We start from the raw sequence: 20,768 nt of genomic DNA, 5'->3' as shown, positions 1-20,768 counted from the left end.
TGATTTTGCAGACAAGACATTTATTCATTACACATAAACAATTTGGACAAGCATCACATTCTTGGGCTGCAGGGTGGCGCAGTTGGTAGCCTTGCTGCAAGAAGGTTGCCGGTTCGCGTCCCGGTGGGGGGCACCGGAATCTTTCTGCGTGGAGTTTGCATGTTCTCCCCGTGCAGCGTGGGTTCTCTCCGGGTTCTCCAAAAACATGTTGAGGTTAATTGGTGATTCTAAATTGCCCGTAGGTGTGAATGTGAGTGTGCTTGCTTGTCTTTCTCCAAGTGTAGCCCTGTGATAGACTGGTGACCTGTCCAGGGTGTACCCTGTCTTCGTCCTATGTCAGCTGGGATAGACTCCAGCCCCCCCGCGACCCTATTGAGGATTAAGCGATGTATAGAAAATGGATAGATGGATCACATTCTTGTTGTACCACAAGTCAGACGACAGTAACTTTATGTAAAATTATTTCAAGTGTTGATGAGCAGTTGTTAAAACCGCATTCTTCAATAGGGCCAATACTGTAAATCAAAACTGAATCAAATAAATACATATAATAGTGGTTAGAGACAAACCTACATTCAGTGTTTATCGATTCTGCTACCCAGTGGTGCTTTTTCACCTTGTACAACTGATTGTGTTGGATTTACAGCGACAAAGTTGTTTTCTCATAATAACAGGTCAATTATTTCACAAAAATAAAGAAGTAATTTTCTTGTGATGCTTTCATTCTAAAGAGGCTTCCTCTTGGCTGGCCTACATCTGCAACTTCATAAAGGTGCGTAATCCAGCGATCCAGCTGGATTGGATGAGTTGCTGTAAACTAAATATGGCGTCACGTGTAGACTAGTTGCATCACAAGCTATATACACTGTACTCTCTGCCTCATTCATCTTTAAGTGACGTGAAGAAGTCCTTACTTTCTCATGAAAATGACCTTTTTGCCCTTCTATCCTGACATAACCTATTGTTTTCCCAAGATAATGACATAATTCACCAGTTATTATCAGAAAATGACTATTTTGACCTGAGATGAGGAGATAATTAACTCACAGGATTAAAAACATATTCGCAACCACAACCGCTATTGGCTCCATTAAAAACACAGGGAAAGAGGAGAAAATATTAGAATGTAAGGCCACTAATTCACTTGCGAAGGACTATTTCAGCCATAATTCTACAAGCTCTGCACACACCAGTTTGATTTGATGTTCTTTTGCCATCCAGTGGTCAAATATCAAGTAAAGCAGCTTCAGACAACAGCAGCGTTTAAATGTTGACTCATGTATCCTGGATGCAGTGTGTACATAGGATCCGATCAAAACATGGCACCAATATGTAATATTATTAATAGCAGTGATGCTGATGATGATTTCTGACAGCACATGTTGCTACTAATTAAACACTGCTATAATGTGCTATGAGTACTCCGTGAAACATCTGAATGATGTGTGCAAATAACTTTTGAATATTGCGCAGATATGTTACATGTTATTCATAACACCGAAAAACGTGTGTTGTTTATAAAAAAAACACAAATAAAAAGCCTTTTTTTAAAAACTTAAAATAACACAATGACACAGCAAAAGTCACTCAGTCCACAGGTGTGTGTCTATATATAGTGAGGGTACGCATGAACGTAGGTTTTAACTTGAGTACTGAGTCCAGGTAAGGTGCTTAAACTTTCTGCTCCATATGTGCTTATTAAAGCCCTCCTGCACATCTGCTTGAGCCGCTCTGGGCGCTGCTTGCGATACGGCACTGTCAGTTTACACGACGAGCTGGTGTAAAAAGTGAGCAGAGCGAAGAGTGTCGCAAAAGTCCTGTGGCTGCCGTACAGACTGAAGAGCAGGTTGGTCAGCTGGACGCGGACACTGGTCGGGCCGTCGTCACTCTGGTAGCTCAGAGTGAAGAAAACATCCGGCTGGCCGCTGTCTCTGCAACAACACGGCAACAGAAAGTCACTTTTAGTGCATTTGTTGGGGTTTATGTTTTGCTTGATGTTTTCACTGGACATGCAGGAGTGGAAATAGTTCAAGATGACAATACGGGGTGTGTCAGAAAAGTTCCAGGACTGGTGTCACAAAATTTCAAATCCATTTCAATCCCTTTCAGACGGTCAACCAGCACGTCTACAAAGAGATCCTGCGGCGTTTGTTTCATTCAGTGTACAAGAAGAGGTGAGAGTTGTGTCAGAACAAGTCGTGGCTGCTTCACCATGACATCGCGCCTGCTCACAACGCCCTGAGCATCCAACAGTTCCTGGCTGAGAAGAACATCTCTGTGCTGGAGCAACCTCCCTACTCACCCCACCTGGCTCTGTGGGATTGTTTCCTCTTCCACAAGCTCAAGGGGGTCATCAAGGGGACCCGTTTTGAAGATGTGGACGACATCAAGATAGCTGTGACGTAGGGGTGGGTGATATGGCAAAAATATCATATCACAGTTTTTTTAATTATAAAATCACGATTTCGATTTTATCTCGATCTTACATGTATTTTTGAGATTAATTTGCAGGTTTCTGGTCAGTGAAACCAAACCATTTCTGTATGTAAAGTGATTGCCATCCAACATGCGAACCATCTCCGTGCAAACTTTGCAAATTACCTTTGCGCTTTGTCATTCCAAATCAGATCAGGTTTATTGTCATTTTGCTGTACATACACAGTAGTACAGGCAAGATGAGAGAGCGTTTCTTCAGGATTATTCAATTAGTAAGTTTTGTGGAATGCACGTCTGGGATAAGACACTAAACGTTCACTCTCGCTGTCTCCTGAAGGGGCTGCTGCGTCCATGCGCACCGCCACGTCACGTCACGTTGAACATGGTGAACCTCTTCAGGTCCTGGTAGGTCTTCAGGGACACAAAAACACACATGATGGTGTGACGATGGTGAAGCCGCAGATGCTGCCCAGAGCTAACTGTCTGTTTGTCTGCCCAGAATAATGACATCTCCTCCAGCTGTATGATCATCTGGGATGTTGTCATGGAGCCATGTTTCTGTTAAAGCAAACACACAGCAGTCCCTCCACTCTGTGGGTTTCTCTCAGCAAACGTAGCTCGTCCAGCTTGTTGCCGAAGGAGCGGACATTGGAGAGTAGGAGGATGGTCCTGCTGGTCTGGAGGGGTTAGCCTGTAGCCTAGCATGGATCTTGGCTCTCTTCCTACTCCTTTGTTCACGTTTGTACTGCTTGCACTTCCTTCTCTCTCTGGTAACTGCCGGTGTTGTCTCCAATCGGACTCCTTGTTGGTGTAGTCTGTCCAAAGTACAACCGATCGCCGCAATTTTAGCGATGCTCATTGCCCTGATGTTCAGCAAAGTCTCTCGGCTGTAAATTTTGCAGAATGAACATCTGGGACAGAAAATTTGGAAAAGCCAAAACAGTTCCACATAATGGAAGTGGAGTATTTTTTAGCGACCAACTCCTCCATTTGGCTTTCAGCCATGGCTCTCCATGCGCCACCGCCAAAAAAAAAAAAAAAACAAGCAAGAAAAAAAATGCAACAATGCCCGTAATTCGCTATGATTGGTCGGTCAGGTTGACGACATAATACGTCTGGCGCGTCAGTGCATCAGCATAGAACTGCAATTTACAGAATGTGACCTAAACCATCCTTATGATCTCCTGACTTTGGCAGGTTGTCTCCATGTTCTAATCCTTCATGATCTCATGTTGTCATATTGTGCACCCCTACTGTGAGCTGCAGAGGATCCCGGAAGAAACCCTCCAAGAAGGCAAGGCCGCCGGGCAAAAAAAGCCGGGGAAAGGCCGTAAAACCCAAGGGGAATAACTTGGAAGGGGAAAACTTGTAGTTCGTAGCTTGGATTTGAAATATATCTTTTGTGACATCAGTTCTGAAACTTTTCTGACACACCTTGTATATGCATGAGCTTGTCAAAGAGGAAATTGAAATATAGCCCATTTGTCATTCATAGAAAAACAATATATAAGAAATCCATCATGGCTGTTAACAAAACAGGATTTGTCAAAAGTTGAGCTGAGTAAAATATAAGTTTTGTGTTTGTGTTTTACATCACAAATGGATGGAAAATTAAGCAGACTGCACTGGATGAGCTTTAAAACTGACTTTTTTTCTACCTTTATTTAACCACACAAGTCCCGTTTATGAGGGAATTCGTTGTATGCAAAAAACTAAAGTATCAAAAAAAGTGCACACAAAACCACAAACGCATAAAACTACATTAAAACTTTCAAAAGAAAGCATTTGACTACCTGATGAGGAAGGTTCCCAGCGGTGCACTCTTGAGTATATCATGTGCCTCCTCCATGCTCATAGGACCCCAGTAGTATCCGCTGTGTTGGAGCTGCTGATAAGTGCACTTCACAAGTTTGTACTCTGCTTCGCTGCTGAATGGACGGAGGTGTGTAGGCAAACTGTCAGCTCCAGGCGCTGGCTACAGCAGAAGAGATACCAGAAAAAATTGGTCAACATGTAGAGACGAGACTTTGAACACATAAAAGTCGCACTGTTATCTGGAGGGTTTTTTTTCTTTACTGCACACACAACAAAGCTGATTTTACTGCCAACAGAAATCCCTGGACTACACCTAAACAGCTTATATGTGAATTCATAAAGTGAATCACAGACCTTCTACCGACCGGGATTTACCTCTCAGGGTACATACTAGTGAAGGTTTGCGCACAGCCTAAAAGGAACGCCTGCAAAAAGCTATTAGCAGTGTCACTTTTTAAGTGGTATTTTTATTCACGTTTTCTCAAAGAAGATGCTGGAATTGAGCATCAGCCACAGATGAGACGGTAAAGTTTACTGGAAATTTGTAGGAAACTTACAAAAACCGGCATTATTTATTAGAAAGAGTCAGAAACATTTATTTTTTTTCCGTTAAAATAATCCCTTCATGCCTTAAAGTTGCTTAGCTGCAGCTTTACACCGTCGCTTCCTCGACAATGTGAAGATCTACAAAGTGCCCTGAATCTGCATTTTAGCACAACACTGCAGCTTAAAGGGGGAAATGCTCAGTCGTGGTGTTGACTGTTTATTTTCCTCGTCATGGTTCTTTTAGCATATAAGTTTATTATTGTCTTGTAATTTATTATTACTATTGGCTCTTCTGAAATCAAACACACTCCTGCAAACATCTCTAATTCATACATCTAATGTAAATGATGGTTTTTATGTTTTATATGTTCTTTTTCTAATTTTACATTGCATTGTAAATAATATTTTTAAGTTGAGCATGCATTATTACAAGCATTTCACTTCATGGGTCACAATGATTTGTCTAGATTTGACAGTAAACTTGAACTTTTATTTAAAGTTTTGGGTTTGTTCAATTTACTGTTAATCGCTTTAAGGTAAAAATGTTCTTTCACACAATGTCATTTCATTCTTTATCGTTTTTCTATTGTTATTATCACTCGCAAACTCAGAATTTGTTCGTAATAAATACACAAAATACAATTTTTTTTTCAAATATCAATAAAAATAAAAAAAAAATTCCCCAACATTAATTTTTTTCCTCATGTGTTATCAATTTCATTCTTCTGGTTTTATCGTCTCTGAAGCGACTAGTAATGCTAAATTGAGAGACACTACACTGAATGATAGTAACGGCACCACTGCACACTGTTGGAGATTAAAGGCCCTGAGTTCAGGCCCAAAGTCCACTAATAAACTGTGGTGTTTGTCTTTAAAAGTGGAGTTCCCAAACTAGGACACTGCAACAACCTCAGAGGTTTTGTGTTAGTTTGTTCTCTCTGGAGGATTTAATGCAGAACGGCTTCACTTCTAATACAAAGACAGATAATGAGTTTTGTTCTTCTCAGAAAAAAAACAAATCATGCTTTGTTTTTGTAGCAGTGGATAAAGTTTTATATTATGTTTCACACGTTATGTTTGTGAGTCATTTATAGTTGCATTATTACAAATAAAGTGACAGTATTTATTAAAATATTATCATTACTGTTACTATTATTATTGTTATTAGTCCTTGGATGGAACAGGAGTCTTCACGTTAATCCTGCATTATGTAAACATACCACTGTAAAAATTATTATTACTTTTATTATTATTGTTATTGTTATTATTATTATTATTGTTGTGGTTGTTGCTGGAACAAAACCCTGCTCATGCTTAGCCATAAGTTTAGCCAAATTCAGAAACTCTGTGATCACTCATGTACACAGCGACATCTCATAAAATACTTCTGACATACTTTCTATTTTAAGCTAATTTAATTAATACATCCCTTTGTGGGAAATATTCTACTTTTTTACTCCAAAATAGTAACTCCACAACATCAATAAATATGATCCGGTAATATCACACACATTATCCTAAAACTGGAGATTGTGCATAATGATTCATTCTGTGTTACAACAATATTTTTGTGTTAATAGTTGCGTATTTTTACTTGTAATGCTTCCATCTCACTAAAATGTGACTTTGGTGTCATATTAGTACTTCTATTGTCTGTAACAGGTCAGAATTAAATCCTGCTGTTTGGTTTCTTTGTCTCAGTTCAGACATCTGTTCACTGATAAATAATAATAATAAACAAAAATGAATCCCAAGGCAATAAAATCCACAACTAACTAGCAGTGAGTAAACACGGGAGGGCTAACCTGGCTCCAGGATTCGGGGCCTTCCTTTTTGAGTTTGCTCCAGAGCAGTAAATCCAGCTGCCTCTCTGTGGGCTCCTGGCTCTCTGGCTGAACTCTCTCTGGGCTCTGTGCTGGCTCAGGGCCTGCAGGCTCCTCCGTGGGTTGACTCTGGCTCTCTGTCTCAGCTGCGTGGTTTGGTTTTTGGCTCTGTACTACTGCTCTGTTAAGATTGTCTCTGACCATCCTACAAAGGAGAATCCTCTTCCTAGCCGCCTGTTGCACCAGTTCCTCCGCCTGTCACCGGCAGATCCTCCATCACGGTCTCCTGTCTGGTCGATCATCTGCCGCTCGGTCCTCTTCCAGACTCCATGTTGCTGAGACCTCAGTTCAGACGTATTGATCCAAAAGTTCAGGAGGGGTGAGCAGAGGCTGAATCTGCTCGGTGAAAAGTAAACACAGAAAATCACAGTCTTATATTCCACTGCATGAACATGATCCTAAAACGAATGATGTTTTATTTTTGGCCACTCTGGGGCAGTAGAAACAAGAGCTGAACACAACACTGACATATCATCTTTCAAGTTGATTTCTTGGTAAACCTTTGCTTTTTTAAACATGCAGCAGGTACGAGATAATATCCTCATTGTCATTTAGACTTTCTGTGTTTCTGGCCACCCGATTAATATAAGTCCAATATTCATTCTCTTTCAGTTTTGTTCTTGATCTTCACCAACTCCAGAGGCTTTGCAGCTGCTAATTGTTCACCAGCTTTGATCCTGAACTGCGTCTGTCTGCTGTTTGGTGCAGGATGATATCGGTAACAGCCGATAAAAAGTTCAAAATTGAATTTGTGGAAAGTGAACACTGACAGGCAGATGATGTCTGTCACGCTCAAAGTCACACTTTCGTTTTAAAAAGGTTAGATAAAATGAAATCGGGCATGTTTTGCATATACTTTGACGTGTTTGCTGTGTGAATGGGTACGTCTGAAAGCATTACATTTCACATTCGCAGCTGAAAATGAGTCAACATGACGACAGTCGGAATAACAATATGCTAACTCCACTACAGGACCTGATGCTCGCTGCAGTTAGGAGGGAAAAAAAAAATGTGCACATGATGTTATCAGCCAAAACAAGTTGTAAAATACTGGCATGACGAATGTCTGCAAAAATCCATCTGCTGCTGCAGCCTCTTATGAGAGCCGGAGATCCAGAACAGTAAAGTCTCGGAGTAAACAGTCAAACTAATGAGCTGAAACTCTTCCTCTGACTTTATGTTGCTGTGGACTGTAGCTTCACATTTGACACAGACTCTGTTATACAGAATCGGAGGCCATGTGACTGACAATAAACGTTCATGTCAGTGACCACTGGGAGGGGCGGATGTTGATAATAAAGCACAGAACGCTTTCACTTTCTCACTCAAGTGGGACAAAAAAAAAAAAGATTCTGTGGCTTTCCTCTTCATTGTAAAGTAAAAAAAAAAATCCAGTATGACGTAGTTCTCAGAAAAAGTCAGTTTTTTTCATGAGGCTCCTTTCCAGAGAAAAGTCTAAAAGTCCCTTGACATGAATAACAAAACCAGCATTCAGGGTACGTTTGTAAAAGCTTTAGAACAAGTCGGTCTTAATAATGAATGCTGTGTGAGCAGTACCTCGGTAGTAAGTGTTTACTCTGCTCGCATACAGCCTTTATACTTGTGCTTGATTGTTTTTGATACTTTGAATCCGCTTCAATTTCATTTTTGGCTCAAATGGTGACAAGTGCAGACAAACCGCACGCTGATTCATAATTTTAATAAGCACTTAAAATTTCTTAAAAAGAGAAAAAGAAATTTTAACATTCACCAAATCACATAAACTCTTCTGCCTTTTTCTACAAAGGAGTTTATTAGTAATGAACTTACAGTATGTTTGGAACTCCTGCATCTTGATCACAAAGTGGAACAGTGCAGTTTGTCCATATTGTAATATATACAAGCGTTGTAACATATTGTAATATAATACAAAATTCCTGCTGTTCCAGTTAATTATACAAGTTTTGAAATGAAACAGCTTTAACTTTCAGTTTAAGGGCTTACACACTGAGCACGGCTGTACGTAACTGTGCTGCTGATCTGAACTTTTACATTAAAATTTAAAAAAAAAAAGAAAAAAGTCAGAATTGAATAAAGCAGGCACTGTTCACTTTTAGATGGAATCAAAACACAACAGAGCAAACGTTTGTGAACAGTTGCAAAGAGCTGCAATAGTGTTACGAAAAAGTGAAAAAAACATGTAGCAGAAAATGATTTGAAAACCAGGCAAATATTTCTACAAATGGTTCCGTCATTTGTGAAGCATATTCTACACATTCTTGTACATCAGTCTTACATGATGTTGATTTTAAATGAGGCATGAAATTATGCTAATGCCTGAGGGATGGGGTGGTTCAATCCTAAGTAACCTACCACACCTAACAGAAGGTAGTCCTGCTAAAAGCTGCTTGATACTCTTCAAATAGCACATTTGCGTTTCTGAATTCTAATGCTATTCCTCATGAGGGTACTGCAGCTACATGCATTACTGCCAAAAAAACCCAAAACTGCAGTGGTTCATCGTGCATTAATTAAGTCATTCTTTGCTACTTACTTGTAAGCAGCAGTCGGAGCCTGTTGAGTTTAAGCGTAGCTGATCTGGAGTGAGACTGCTGGCAACAGAAAGGCTCGACTAGGTTGCCTGAAACTTTCACTTTCAATTTCATACACAGACGTAACGTAGCTTTTAGGACCTCCCCTCGACCTCCCCATCCATTATCTATACACCGCTTAATCCTCATTAGGGTCACGGGGAGCTGGAGTCTATCCCAGGTGACTTAAGGTGAAGGCAGGAGACACCCTGGACAGGTCACCGGTCCATCACAGGGCTACACTTAGAGACAGACAACCAAGCACACTCACATTCACACCTACGGACAATTTAGAATCGCAAATTGACCTCTACATGTTTTTGGACCTTGTGGGAGGAAGCCGGACAACCCGGAGAGAACCCACATGCAGAAAGATTCCGGTGCCCCCACCGGGACGCGAACCGGCAACCTTCTTGCTGCGAGGCAACAGCGCCACCCTGCAGCCCCTCCCCTCGAGATAGGTTGTGTAAAAAAAAAAAAAAAAACTGTGACAGGATACTCAGTGAGAAACGTATTTTAACTCTGCACAGTGTGACAGGCACTTTAAAGCCTGTCACACACACATACACACACATGCACGGCTTACTTTCACTTTCTGTCTTGTACTGCAGATTCTGGGAAACCACGTGATCTACCAGAAGCGCGCCCCCTGTACAGTTACTCAGTCTGATCGGTTACACAGGGTACACATCCTAGGCGTAGTATTAAGTGACAAAAATGTCTTTAGCATTTTAAGCACAAGTAAATAAAGCTGCACAAAAAAAAACAAAAAACATGCATACACAGAAGCATATAAACAGTAATGCAAAATGGCCTTTTCTTGTTGCCCTTCTATACATATATAACCTTTTAATTATATATATATTTTTAATCATTAAAGGTAATATATATATATATACGTAAACAGTACAGTGACTTTTCTTCTCCTGCTACAGTTAATTATTACTGTTGACATACTTTTTGATAAACAGATCTGCAACTCCAGGACTTCCTTTATTAACTTTCTCATATTTTAAAAAGGTAAAAATCTCAACAGTTCGACTTTGCTTTGTGTTTCTGTCTCAAGGAGACAGACAATATCAGGTCCCACATATCTGCAGTTTCTAGGAAAAAAACAAAAGTCCACTTACGTCCTCCACAAAAAGACAACACGAATGCAGAGGTGCAGTGAATGTTAAGTCAGAGATTTGCTTTGTGTGTCGACTTGCGTTTTACTTTCTATTCTGGTCTTGGCTTCCGTTATCAATTAGTGAGAAGTGCGTACTTGGAGAGCTGTATCTTTTCTTGGGAGCTCATTATTTCCATGTCCTGTCAGGGTTTCCACTGTGCCACGGAGCAGCAACATTACACGAAACACAAAGACTTCAACGATGCCTGTGAGCTCAGATGTGATCTTTGTCGCGTTCATAAATAATGCAAGCTGTGTAGTGAGCGCAGAAAACGTAAAATAAAAATAAAAGTGAGGTTTCTTCAGCAGCAGATGGACGCCATGTGGCAAAACAAATTTCACTGTAGACACACACGGTCCGTGATGCCATGGCAACCAACGTGACTTCTCATAATATCGCTAAATAATGATCAGACAGGCGCAGACAAAAGCATTTATTAACAAATCTCAGCTGACAATGTTCTCACTCTGGAGGGTGTCGTGCTGTTTCCTTCACATCAGAAATAATTCTCAGTTGGTACCAATGTCACTTTGAGAGGCTGGACTTTCGTCCGTGGAGGTGGACGTCTGGTTTTCTTTTTTGTACTGTCTGCGAATCAAGAAGGCAGCTAGTGTAGCCCCCAGGAACCCATAAGTAGCCAAAACACACTGCAAGACAAAGACACATTTCAGAATGTGAGGATTTGATACGTCTGTATAAAGCTGCATCTGGACATATTTGTGAGTGCATTATGTACATTTCGGCGACCCAGCATTGTGTAGCTATTAAAGTATTTCCTCCAACCAGTCAGTTCCTCAGGAGATGGGGTCTTGGTGCCCAACAGCTGCCTCTGGAAAAAAAAAACAAAAAAACCCCATCACACACACATACAGAGACATAAAGAGGAACAGTAAGAGGAAGCACTACAGTCAGACTTCTTCATAGTTTTGACATATTCAATACCAAATCCCACAAACCACACTGCAGTGCAAAGAAACTCAATGTGAATTGAAAGGCATATGAAGTAAACTATAGTCATGAATGAAAACACAAACCGTCCCATAAAAACCAGTGAACACTCAACAGTAAGCCCCAACACCAGCGACAGCGTCAATAAACATCGCAGCCAACCCGTATCAGATAACCAGAGAGTTATGCAAAGCTTTTGTTCTTGTCAAAATGAATGTGAAAGCAACTCGTTAACTGATGGGAACATGTGCTCAGTTTAACAACCACCTCAATAACCTGATTACAGTGTTGTTTGCTCTAATTAGGATAACCACCTATTCTGTGTTTTTTAATAAGCAGGCTCCAAACAACTGAGAGATTTAAAAAACAACAGCCAAAAAAAAAAAAAACCTGAAAGCTACATAACAATACTTGAGCAACAGTGACAGATAGGCTTTGAAATGAATACTTATTCATGTTGAAACTTGCTGATAAGCATGACGAGGCTACACTGGGATGACAAACTGGTTTGTGGTCATGTGAATCACATTCATACCATCTGAATTAGATTAAACTGAATTATTCATCAGCCTGAACCTGGTGGCAGCACAGTTCTCAGTCCACCGGCTTTCTGTCCCTTGATGGATAAAAGCTCAAAGCTGAAACTCTGCTTCAAGATTTTGAAGTTGTTTTTTTAAAAATGTACACGCTCAGATGATTGTCAGAATATCTCAATCCTCCAACTGCCACAGAAATACACCACAAGTACAACACTCGTGTATCAACATGAGCTCATTACATTTCTGTAGGTAAATGTGTTTCTGCCTTTGTCAAGCTGAAACATGACGTGCAGCAGGAAGATAACAAAGAATTCATTTAACCTTTATTTACACTCCAGACACCATTCAAAGGCAGCCCTCTGTTTCAATGAGTCAAATACCAAAAGCAAAGAGAACGGAAAAGAAAGAAAAACAAACAACAAAGAGATATTCTAGCGTATAAAGGGCATTACAACAGTGTGTTAAACGGATTTATTAAAATAAATCAACATGTAAATGCCTGAAAACTTGCAAATAAGATAAATTTTCTGCAGATAAATGAAGTCATTAAAATGTCAAATAACACAATGTTATACAATAACAAGTAAAGCTTATGAGTTTAAAATATACTTTCCGCATCTGCGAATGTGCATCGTTTTTTTGTCTCCCTGAGTTTGCACAGATTGCGAGCATGCAACGAGGGTGTACGTGCACATGCTCAGTAGTTTGCATGTGTGAATATGTGGAGCTCGTTCCCACATGGGTCTGTGTACATTAGTGAGTCAACCGGAGCTCCATTTGTTTCGCTGGGAACGTTTGTGGTCTTGAATGTGTTTGCCGAACACTATCTCAGAATTTGCAGAGACAATTTTCAATGTCTGCACTGGATTTCAGAGAGACTACACCGTGTGCCAAGACACTGGAAGAAAAAAATTGCTAACCAGCTAACAGGCTATTCTGTTGCCTAACTGTGTAACAGTCAATTTCTTTGTAAATGTGTAATTAAAAAGAACTAGTGCAGCTAGCTTAACCCATCTGTCTAACGTACATCGTGTTCGCATAATAGTTAGCAAAGTATTTCACAAAACTGGTTTCACACTTGGCAGGACAACTTAAATTTCTCACCATATAATGTTTGTAATGCGAAATAGGTATATACCCTGAACTGGAAGGTAAAAACGGATAAATTTAGCCTCCGAATTCTGCGGTGAAGTTTTCATCCATCTGTATTCAAAGCTTTAACCACTCAGTGTTTGTACAGTAAATCCAAAGCTAGCACCAGGACATAGCTAGCTAAGCTTAGCACAAACACTGAAAAGAGGACGAAACAGCATGCTTGGTTTTCACATAAATATTCTGCCTCTTTGCACCACCGAAGCTCAATTATTAACACTTATATCTTGTTTTGTTAATGTCTAAGGACAAAAACATAGCATAAAAATGACTAGTTCTTGTGCTAAGCTAAGTGTTATCGAGCTGCAGCTTTATTTGTAAACTAATGGTTCCGTATTTGGAGAGTACATTTATTCTTACTGAGAGTCAGATGAGGAGAGTTTGTTTCATGCCAAAGTGTAAAACACTTTTTGTGCCGAGCTCAGTCTCTCCGCTCAAATTTCTAAAACAAATAAATAAATGTGCACTTTGAAAATGAAACCGTCGACCTCTTGCAGCGTCTTGTTTAATTCAGTTGCACTGAATTCCGCGAAGCACTGGTCTAGAATATCTGGTTTACAGTAAACAAAGGGGAAATGTGAAAATTCATGTGAAGAAGGAAACAGTTTCCATTGTGAACAATCGACTTACATGAAGTGTGCCAGAGGCGAGGAGAGACAAAGCAGCAGCACAGAGCTGACAGTGGTGCTGTGCTCGGTAATGCTGATTCTTCTGCTGCTACTATTAGCAGAGAAGAGAGGAAATCCTTTTTTTTTTTCTTAAATCCTAATACAGATTTAGTAACATTAAACCACATAGTTGGCTGGCGCATGATGGACCGGAGGCCGGCTTTTAAAATCTCTTACAAATGGCACCTGTGCTCAAGTTTATTCCTGATTTAATTAGGAATGTATCAAGAATGGCTCTATTATAATCCATACCCCACTTAAATGAAAGTGGCTTCAGAGCAAACACTTACTTTTTATGTGCTAAACATATAATCACAGAGTTTCTTGTTGCCATAACCCATTTAAGACACTGGAATTTTCCAACAGTAAATACAGTTTACAACAGAAGTGACTACACCCAGATGCAAAATCATTTATCATGTGTACATGATCCAAAGGTCTATCATTGAGTTATCAGATGACTTCTGAGATAAACACTAAGATAATTGCTCTGGTGTAAAATTAAAAAGTAACTGACGACATCCAAAATGTATTAAAAATACAGGCTCCACAAAAGGAATTCAATGCAACAAAATTCAGTAATTCATCTTTTAACTGAGACCTAAATCATTTATTCCTTCACTACTTTAGATGTCTACCTGTACATTTGCTGGCAGACTCAGTCAGGCTCGGCATGGAGGACACCTAATTTCTGTGTAGATGTTCTGTCATTCTTCAGAGACTATTCCTTTTAGCGGCTCTTTTCCGCTTTCTCTCTTTGAAATACCTTAAAGGTGTTTTATTGGATTCAAGTCAGGAAACATATTTGACCACCAACAGTTTTCACTTTTCTATTCTTTCGAAACTTTTGTGTGATTTTGGCAGTGTTCTTTGAATTGTTATAATATTGGAATACTCCTCTTCTGCCAAACTTCTGTCATCTTGTCAGCCAATATTTTGGTATATCTGCAGACATTTACGATGCCATTTATAAATGTCAACACCTTTTGCACTAATGCAGCCACCTCTGTGTGTCACTGTCAGGACTATGCAGTCACTGTGGTAGTCCTGACCAGGTTCACAACAAACATGCCAAACAACTTTACTTTAGAAGGAAGAAAGAATATTTGTCAGGCCTTTTTTCACGTCTTTTAACGAAGCTTCATCTTGCAATTTTGTGCAAGCAAGGGTGTTTTTTTTTTTTCCATAGAAGTTGATGTTATGTGATAGTCGTCACACTGTCGAGGCTGTCATAAAAACTTTACATTCCACAGAACCCCTTTGTGAAGTTTGAAGAACTTGCTTGTCTGTTTTTCAGAGCTACATTGTCCTCTGATTAGTGGTACTATGGCTCCCTCTATACCTCCTGATTACTGCTGCAACTGTGTTTCCACTGATTTTTAGTTAGTCACTAATCTTTCTGTAAAGTCTCACAATCAGATTTTTAAAAGTACACTAGCAATACCTTTCCATGTGGAATCATGATACACACATGCAAATAGACACAGCTCATGGGTCAAAAGCTGAGAAGGTTCTGGTGTTTACAAGTCTTTTTGAAAGAATGTTCACGCTATCAGACTAACAGGAAATCACAGGTTGCTTAGGGTTTTTTTTTTCCCGGTGACCACAGTTTTTTTTTAAAACTTGTATGTCAGTGATCACAGCTGGATTCACTTTTGCTGCATTGTGTTTGTAGTTTAAAGCCTGTATTTCCAGTATAGTCTGTCTAAACTATGTTGTATAATGTTTCTGAAAAGAAAAACTCTACTTGTCAACTTAGAAATAATTCACTTACTGAAAGATGCTTAAATTTTTAATCATTTGACATTCAATTGATATTGCACAGAGATGTACTTATTTCTGTCGTATACATAAACTAAATTTAGTCCAGCCCATGTCTGTCGCCTCTGTCTGACTGCCCGAGGTGTAGAAAGTCCAAGAAAAACTGCGACTTCCAGGTTCGCACAGTTATAAACATTAATTCATTCAAAACCCAACTGACATTTGTAATAATGCTGATCACTAAAACTTCAACCTGTAACAGTAGGTCATGTGGCTCACGTCATATTCTTTGCTAAAGATGATCGTTCTTTTTGGAAATATTTTTGTTATTTTTTTAATGTTCCTTTAACAAACAACATTTCCTGTAAGTCCTAAAACTTCATGGGTTTACTATCGCAGCTTGACAGATGCAGAGAGTATCATCCAGGTTGTATTCTTAAGGTAATTAAAGTGATCAAATATATCTTTACACATGATCAGGGTGATGATTAGGCGCTACGTTCCACCCACAACTTTCCTTACAGGGACCGAATTTTTAATTTATTTTTTAATTTGAAAAGCAAACAAAGGTATTGCACATTTAATATTCATACTGAAGCAAGTCTCACTTAGTCCTCATCCAACAATCGATATTTCATTATTATGATGAATATTGCACTATTTGCAAAATGCACTAATCAGACTGTGTATTAAGTATTGCTTGAACACAATATAAAACTTGACGGTCCTGAGTTCTCATCGTGTTCATAGACTCCATATAAAAGACAGATGTAACTGCCATGAAGTCACCCATTGGTTTGTGGAGTAAAGTTTGAAAACCCTGAGTTTGTAATTTGCCCGTCACCATCTTGGTCTTTCAAAACCAACAAGCAAGTGGTGGATCTCACTGACACGGTAGCACAACAGAGCCTTGTCATGAAACAGACCCTACTTTAGTGACTACTGTACTGTAAATGGAACCTTAATTTACAAATAAACATCATGGTGTATTGAAGAAGACTTTAAACTAGTGATGGAGCCCATAAACTCACTGGAAAACAAAGTTATTACTGAGGTAACAAATCAAGTGAGAAGTCGAGTAACTTTCAAATCGACTTTTGCACAACCTGGTGTCTTTTTTGCAAGCAGAGAAGTCGCCCCCTGCTGGATGTTTGGAAGAATGCAGGTTGAAGGCAATTCTGCTTTGACTTCACTTTTTTAGAATCAAAGTGTGAGCCCATCCATCTGTTCAATTCAGCCTATGTTTTTGTTGCATTTATTCATTTAATTGTTTGTTTACCTGCTTCTGATTGCACCGCCTCAGCATTTCTCTTATAATGTGATAAAGCCCAAAGAAAAAAAAGACATAATTTTTTTAAACTAATAAAATAATTTCCAATGAATGTGCACATCCATCAGAAGGTACGATGTAAACACAGGAAAAGAGGTAGTACAGCCTGTTTGCAATGACACTGTATGTAAATTGTAATGTTAATACTATAAGAATGCTAGAAACCTAGGGAATTTTGTCTTTTTAGTCACGTGAATTTAACTCTACTAAACAGTCCCCTCCTTTTGTTTTGGCATGCTTTCGATCAGCCTGTCTTTGCAGACTTGACCTGCCTGGATCAGAACGTGTTCTTACCGACACCTCGACGACCATATGACCGAAGCTGGTGCCGGGGATCTTCGTCTTCACAGGAGACGTCGGCATTACTGCGGGCAGTTTAAATAAAAGCGTTACACTGTGTTTCCTTCCTTGCCCTCTTCACTCAAATGAACAATAATTCATGTGCAGGTTAGTACTTACTGCTGGCTGGATGGAGGACGAACGAGTTACACAAATACCCTTGTCGGCATGTGTACATCCTGTTCCGGGAGCGCTGACGAGCAGCACATTCTGACCAATCAAGTGCTTGTATTTAAGGTGCTAACCAATAGGTTGTGGCCTTGTGGGCGGGACTTACATGTAGTTGCAGACACTGTAGATGGCAGCATCTGCCATTTTGAAGTTGGAGCACAAGAGGGCGCCACAAGACCGCTTATGACAAGTAAGGCCAAAAAAAAAAAAAAATAAAAAGCCACATAACGTTTAAGAAAACATTACGGTCAATTACCTCGGTTAATGGCATTTTCCTGAAATTCCCTGGAAAATTCCCCAGCATCTTCCAGAGAAACGCCGGTATGTAACTGTTTATTCTTTGGAAAGCTTCTGGAAGAGACAGAGCAGATGGCACTTCCTGACAAAGTGTTCCACATCTGACTCAAGTAGAAGCTTCAGATGGACAGAGGTACCATAAACCTGTCATATGCACTGGAAAACTTTTGGTTTTATACATAGAGGTTTGATATGTAATAGTCCGTTATTTTTACATTAGCAATGGTAAAAGTAACCGAGTATATTTACTCAAGTACTGCACTTTTGCACACTTTACAGGTACTTACAGTATTCTTAAGTATTTCCACGTTATGCTACTTTACAGCATGTACTATTTATTTATTTTATTTTTTTTTACATTGTACTGCATTTCTATCTATATAGAATATTGTAAATACAGGTATTTAAAGCTAATAGTTACTTTTCAGGTTAAGACTTTACATGAAAAAACATACAAGAAGGTGACAAACAATAAACTTATGTAATACAACAAATTGTTAATCATCTCAGGATTTATTAAATCATTTCATGTATTCAATAATTTAATAACTGTTTGAGTTCCAATAAGTTAGAATTATCTAGCGTTTTGCAAACCAGCAAAGATGACATCAAATCTCCAAATCTCCAAATGATCTGATCTGACCTTTAGTTTTCTTTCTTCTGTCTTTTATCACTTCTCCTCATATCATCTTATTCCTCATTGACTGATATGACTGATATTGGCTTGTTTCAATGCTTCATTAATCTTGAACGCTGATTACACTGAAAGCAGCCTAACCAGTTTGTCACTCACATCATAACTTTGTAATGGTCAAACCCACTGGTGGAGCACTGCTTGTCATGAGGTTAATCATCTCACAATCCCTCAGATTTATCTTGTGACCCTTTGGAGACTGTGAATCACCACACTAAACTCCTGACTCTGTTTTAAAAACAAAACAGTGTAATGTCTAGTGGTACATTTGCATTAACAATGAAATGACTAAAGCTGGAAACACAGCTCAGTTACATGATCACCAGAAAATACACTAGCAACTATATAAATGAGCATTTCAAAGTAGTTTCATAGATGGTTTGCTTTGTCCTATGTGACAGTCAAGTACAGTAGAGATAGTCTAGTGTCTTTAACTTGGTCAGATAAAGCAAAATATTTGAAGACATGAGTTTGGCTGCAGGAAATTCTAATTTTCCACTATTTAGGGTCTTTTATAGTCCCCACAATAAACAATTATGATTAATCTGTCAGTTAATTGATCATAAATTGATCATTAGTTGCAGTCCTACCAATATTGTAAAAGATAAAAAATACTGAATATTGGTCACAGGAGGGAAAAAAAAGTAAATGGAACAAGCACACTTGTTTTGTTTAATTTAACTGACAATACTTATGTACTTTTACTTAAGTTGGAGCTTAAAACAGGTTTTTTTTTTTTTTTTTTTAAACTTGCAGGACAACATTGCTATTTTAACTTCAGTTAAAGTCTGAATACTTCTACTTTAAACAACACATTCTCAACTGAAACATATTCCTGGATTACTACTGCCTAAATATTAATATTTGATTAATTACATTAAATATTGTTGGCTAGTGTACTTATTAGCATTACTGCACATTTTATTAGCGGCTTGTAAAATCTTAATTTGTACACAAACATCACCCAAAGCTGCCACATAGATGTCGTTAGATATAAGGGCAACATTTTAAAATATACTGCAGTTTTCAGTTCGTAAGCTGTTGCTTTGGTAAGATAAAGATAAGAGAAGTGGAGAAAGATCCAGGTGGATGCAACAACTTGGTCATTAAAGAATTCAAACATAAACATACTAAACTTAGATGCTTGAGTTGATGTGATATTAATGGCTGCTAATGGACTCCAACCAACTCTATTAACTATCTTCACTTCATTTATAATTCATACTGTGTATGATTAATAGAAAACAGTCTTGCCTTTTCAAGGAAATGTCTAAAGAATTAAAAGTTCGTTACAAGCAAATTACTTCTATCATTTCTAGAAAGTCTGTATAAATTAAGGGACCTGTGAAATGAAGCAGTGCCTTAGTTTCGCACATGGATTTAAGTCTGCAGGCTGCTGTGATCAAAATGAACATCAGGGACTGAGGGGAAATCGAAATCAGTCACGTGCATCAGCTCAGCTTGACATAAAGTACAGCAGAGCAGCTCTTAAAAACTGAAAATTCAGCTTTCTAACATGATTTACAAGCAGAAGAAATCTCTGGGCTTCAGGTCACCAACGTTTTTTACCTGAAAGCTGATATATAAACTAAAATGGATTGCTCTTTAAAAAGCCAGAGAAGTGAATAAGGAAGGTGTTTCCCAGCCTGACAAACGAACACACCCACTCTCTACAGGATTTGGTCATTTGTGCACAGAAAGGTAGAAAATCTTCAGGTACATCCCACTTTTTGTCTTATGACTTCTGCCGCCACAGTGCATGTTGACTGCTGAACTACAGCAGCATAAAAGGCCAAAATACAGCCCCTGCCCAGATTATATACAGCTTTAGTTTGTCATGGTGGTTCCTCTGTGCACCTCTGTGTTGGCAGCGGTGAGGGGGAGGTGTACGTTCACACAGAAAAGTGTGACGAAAAATCATGATCAGGTTCAGAGCAACAACCAGGACAGGTCTGCACAGAGCTCCCCTCCAGCACTGCCTACATACTTCCCACGAAAGCATCCTTAGATTTCTGCGCCCTGTTTGTTGACCTTTTGCCCCAATGACTGCTGGACTGTATAATCCCATTACTTACTTGCCATAACAACCAATATCTTGACCACAACAGGCAGCCGCTCAGCTTGTCAAAGTCAGTTTTATTTATATAGCCTAAGATGCAAAATCACAAATTAGCCTTGAGGGTGTTACAAGCTCCAGCAGCACCCTCTATCCTTAGACCCGCTTTTCCAGGTGGCTGACATGTTATACAAGCCCTTTCTTTTAAATTCTCTGTATGTTAGTAGTTTTCAGATTAAACTGCTGGCTGCCCAAACAGGCCTGAACGCTGATCCTTTAGAAGCTAAACAAGGTTGTAACTTGTCTGAGGGCTATTTCTTGCCCATCCCTAACACTGTTTTTGTAGTGTGGAGCATTTTGATGACAATGATTTGGATATATTCTGCTTTTTTTC

General features: G+C 39.2%; 1 protein-coding gene across 1 annotated transcript; it reads right to left on the bottom strand.

Moving 5' to 3' along the window:
- Positions 1 to 415: 415 nt before the first annotated feature.
- On the bottom strand, positions 416 to 9,337 carry LOC103359169 (suppressor of cytokine signaling 1-like). Its single transcript, XM_008284398.1, has 4 exons — positions 9,214 to 9,337; positions 6,603 to 7,016; positions 4,230 to 4,411; positions 416 to 1,931 (listed from the first exon to the last, which is right to left on the bottom strand). Exons 2-4 carry the CDS (start codon positions 6,822 to 6,824, stop codon positions 1,607 to 1,609), a joined length of 729 nt encoding a protein of 242 aa, XP_008282620.1. The 5' UTR covers positions 6,825 to 7,016; positions 9,214 to 9,337; the 3' UTR covers positions 416 to 1,606.
- Positions 9,338 to 20,768: the final 11,431 nt, after the last annotated feature.

Source organism: Stegastes partitus, unplaced genomic scaffold (assembly GCF_000690725.1).
Source record: "Stegastes partitus isolate 25-593 unplaced genomic scaffold, Stegastes_partitus-1.0.2 Scaffold357, whole genome shotgun sequence".
In the NCBI taxonomy this organism is placed as follows: Eukaryota; Metazoa; Chordata; class Actinopteri; family Pomacentridae; genus Stegastes; species Stegastes partitus.
Note: the sequence above shows the minus strand (reverse complement) of the source record. Positions and strands in the feature narration are given on the sequence as shown.